The following is a 3133-nucleotide window of genomic DNA, read 5'->3' as shown; positions in this document are numbered from 1 at the left end:
TTTTTTTAAGAAATATTTCATTTCCTTTATTGTCCTCATCATTTGTTTAATTTGACCAGAGAGAGGCAGAGAGAAAGGGAAAGTAGGAAAGCAAGCCTCCAGGTTCAAGACTCAAACCGCATTGACCATGTGGGAGTCCAGCGCCTTAAACACCACACCGCCTGCTGGCACAGGATCTTGCTTCTTTAATCATTAGGCTACAGGGCTGGACCCCCAGTGCTTTTTGTAAATGGAAAAGGTAAAAGGTCTGGACAGTACTTTTCCACAACTCCATCCCATTGATTGTACTTCATGCTCAATTTCCTATGGTAGTTATGACACGTGGATCCCAGCCAGTGAAATTGAAGCATCCGTAGAAGATGCTCCGACTCCTGAGAAGCCTCGAAAGGTGAGTTTCCCCTGTGCTCCCTGCCTGAAGACGAATGCTAAGACCAGAGCTCTCTTTGGAAGTGGAACAGAGGATCCTGTGCCCTTGGGCTTTTTCTGTTAAGGGTTCTCAGAGCAGTGGATTGCAGGCTTCAGCCCAGTGTGCTGTTGTACTTTAGGTTCATGCCAAGTGGATCCTGGACACGGACACCTTCAATGAGTGGATGAATGAGGAAGACTACGAAGTAAACGATGACAAAAGCCCTGTTTCACGCCGAAAGAAGATTTCAGCAAAGACGTTGACGGATGAGGTGAGGGTTCTGTTCTTTCTTCCTGGATCACTTAGCCGAAGCCTCAGAACAAGTCTTTACTGGGAATTACAGGCTGACATTTGCCCCATTTCTCCAATCTGCAGGTGAACAGCCCAGATTCAGATCGACGAGATAAAAAGGGGGGAAATTATAAAAAAAGGAAACGATCCCCCTCTCCTTCACCAACCCCAGAAGCTAAGAAGAAAAATGCTAAGAAAGGGTATGCCAGCCATTAATCTGCTCCACATTCTTCTCTCCATACTGTTTGGAAGGAAGAAAGGACAGATCCCCTCTCATAACCACCTGGCCCTGATCTGGGTATGCCTTAATGCTGCAGGTATCCTGAGAAGGAGAATCAACAGACTTCTTCTTTTTTTTTTTTTTTCTTAAAAGAATTATTTTAATTTGACCAGAGAGGGACAGCATATATAAGAGAGAGAGAGAAAGTGAGAAAATAAGCTGCAAGGTCCAGGAATCCAACCGTGGTCAGCCATGTGGGAGGCCAGTGCCCTTAACCACCATGCCACCTGCCGGCCCACCTTTTTATTTGCAGGGTACATGTGCTCACTTTTTTTGCTATAGGGTGCGTGCGCTCACCAAAGAGACAGAGACAGGAAGCAAGAAATCACCCCCCGCCATCCCACAATCCTTTCTCCTTCATTCTCTTCATGGGACTTTGGGCACGCATGTACACACGTCTAGCATGAGTATTAGCTGCTGGGTTCGGGACTCAAACCACAGTCAACTACATGGAAGTCCAGCGACATAACCACTACACTATCTGCTGGTCTCAAATGATATTTTATTTAAGAATTATTTATTTATTTTTTAATTTATTCATCCATTTATTATTTTAATTTGACCAAAGAGAGACAGAGAGAGAGAGGAAGTGAGAAAGCAAGCCATCAGGTCCAGGACTTGAACCGTGGTCGGCCATGTGGGAATGTCCAGCACCTTAACCACCACGCCACCTGCTGGTCCCTCAAATGATATATTTTTTTTAAAGAATAATTTATCTAATTCTGTTTGTTATTATCATTATTATTTTTAATTTGTTGAGAGAAAGGAAAAGCAAGAAAGGAAGCTGCCAGGTCTGGGACTAGAACTGCAGTCGGCCATGTGGGAATCCAGCACCTTTAAGCACTACACCACTTGTTGGCCCCCTCATGAGACTTCGTTAGCTGCCCAGTTGTTCATTTAGTCCCAACCACTACTTAACTTAAAGAGAGCTTATTCAGTAAATGGAAAGCCTCTGACACTTCTGTTACTCTGCAGTTGTTGGTTTGTGTCTGTGCTCAGTGTTACTCTTGGGATTCTCTCACTTTTCTCTTGATCCTTAACTTCCAGGGACACCTTGTCCAAGAATGACAGTATTCTCTTTCTCTCTCTTAGTCCCTCAACACCATACACCAAGTCAAAACGTGGCCACAGAGAAGAGGAGCAAGAAGACCTGACAAAGGACATGGATGAGCCCTCACCAGTCCCCAATGTAGAGGAGGTGACACTGCCCAAAACAGGTATAGACCAGGCTAACTCCTAGGACCCACCCTCATTCCCTATCCTCCCCTACTGTGCCAAATCCTCCAAGTGGATTGATTCTCTAGGTCCAGCTCCAGGTCTAGGGATCTTTTCTCTAAAATGATTTCCATCCTGTGGCCTAGTGGTTAAGGCTGCTGGGTCCCACATGGCTGACTGGATGGTTGAGTCCTGGACCTGGTGGCTTAAGGAGCATGCTGGGCACATGTGCAGGCATGCTAAAAATCCCAAAAGGAGGTAGAGATGGAAGAAAAGGGATTATAACGTGTCTGTTTCCCATGAGGGATATTTTCTTAATTTTTCTTCTCCCTCTTACACTCTGTCTGGTGAATGTATGCACTTTCTGGCAAAATTGTTTTAAAAATGTTGGGGCCAGCAGGTGGCATAATGGTTAGAGCACTGGACTCTCACATGGCCAACCTCGGTTTGAGTACTGGACTGGCAGCATGCTTTCTCACTTTCCTTCTCTCACTCTTCCTCTGTCTGTCTGTCTCTGGTGAGTGCACATACCTGTAGCAAATTTTAAAAATAATAGTAATCATAAATAAAATTAAATCGTTCTTTAAAATAAATTTTAAAATAAAAATTTTCCTTGAGAAGCTAGCAGGTGGTGTGGTTAAAGGTGCCGGACTCCCACATGACTTACCATAGTTCTAGTCCTGGACTTGGCGGCTTGCTTTCTAGCTTTCTCTCTGTCTCACTCTCTCTCTTTGTCTTACAATGGTCAAATTAAAAAAGATAACAATATGATAAATAAAGGAAATAATTATTTAAAAAAAAATTTTTTTTTTTTGGAGAGATTTTCACTGTAGGGTGCGTGCGCTCGCCAGACAGACAGAGAGAGACATAGAGACAGAAAGCGAGAAATCACCCCCCAGGGGGGATGGCCACGCCGCAATCCCTTCTCCTCCATTCTCTAA

General features: G+C 44.3%; 1 protein-coding gene across 1 annotated transcript in view; it reads left to right on the top strand.

Annotated features, from left to right (window-relative positions):
* Positions 1-3133, top strand: part of SMARCC2 (SWI/SNF related BAF chromatin remodeling complex subunit C2) — a gene marked incomplete at its 5' end in the record, with an annotated part of 28147 nt that overhangs the window by 9114 nt on the left and 15900 nt on the right. Inside the window, 1 exon segment of the mRNA XM_014582985.2 lies at positions 2070-2194. Coding sequence (XP_014438471.1) covers positions 2070-2194 — 125 coding nt within the window.

This window comes from Tupaia chinensis, unplaced genomic scaffold, assembly GCF_000334495.1.
Source record: "Tupaia chinensis unplaced genomic scaffold, TupChi_1.0 Scaffold143970_1, whole genome shotgun sequence".
Classification (NCBI taxonomy): domain Eukaryota; kingdom Metazoa; phylum Chordata; class Mammalia; order Scandentia; family Tupaiidae; genus Tupaia; species Tupaia belangeri.
This window is presented reverse-complemented; position numbering and strand designations above follow the sequence as displayed.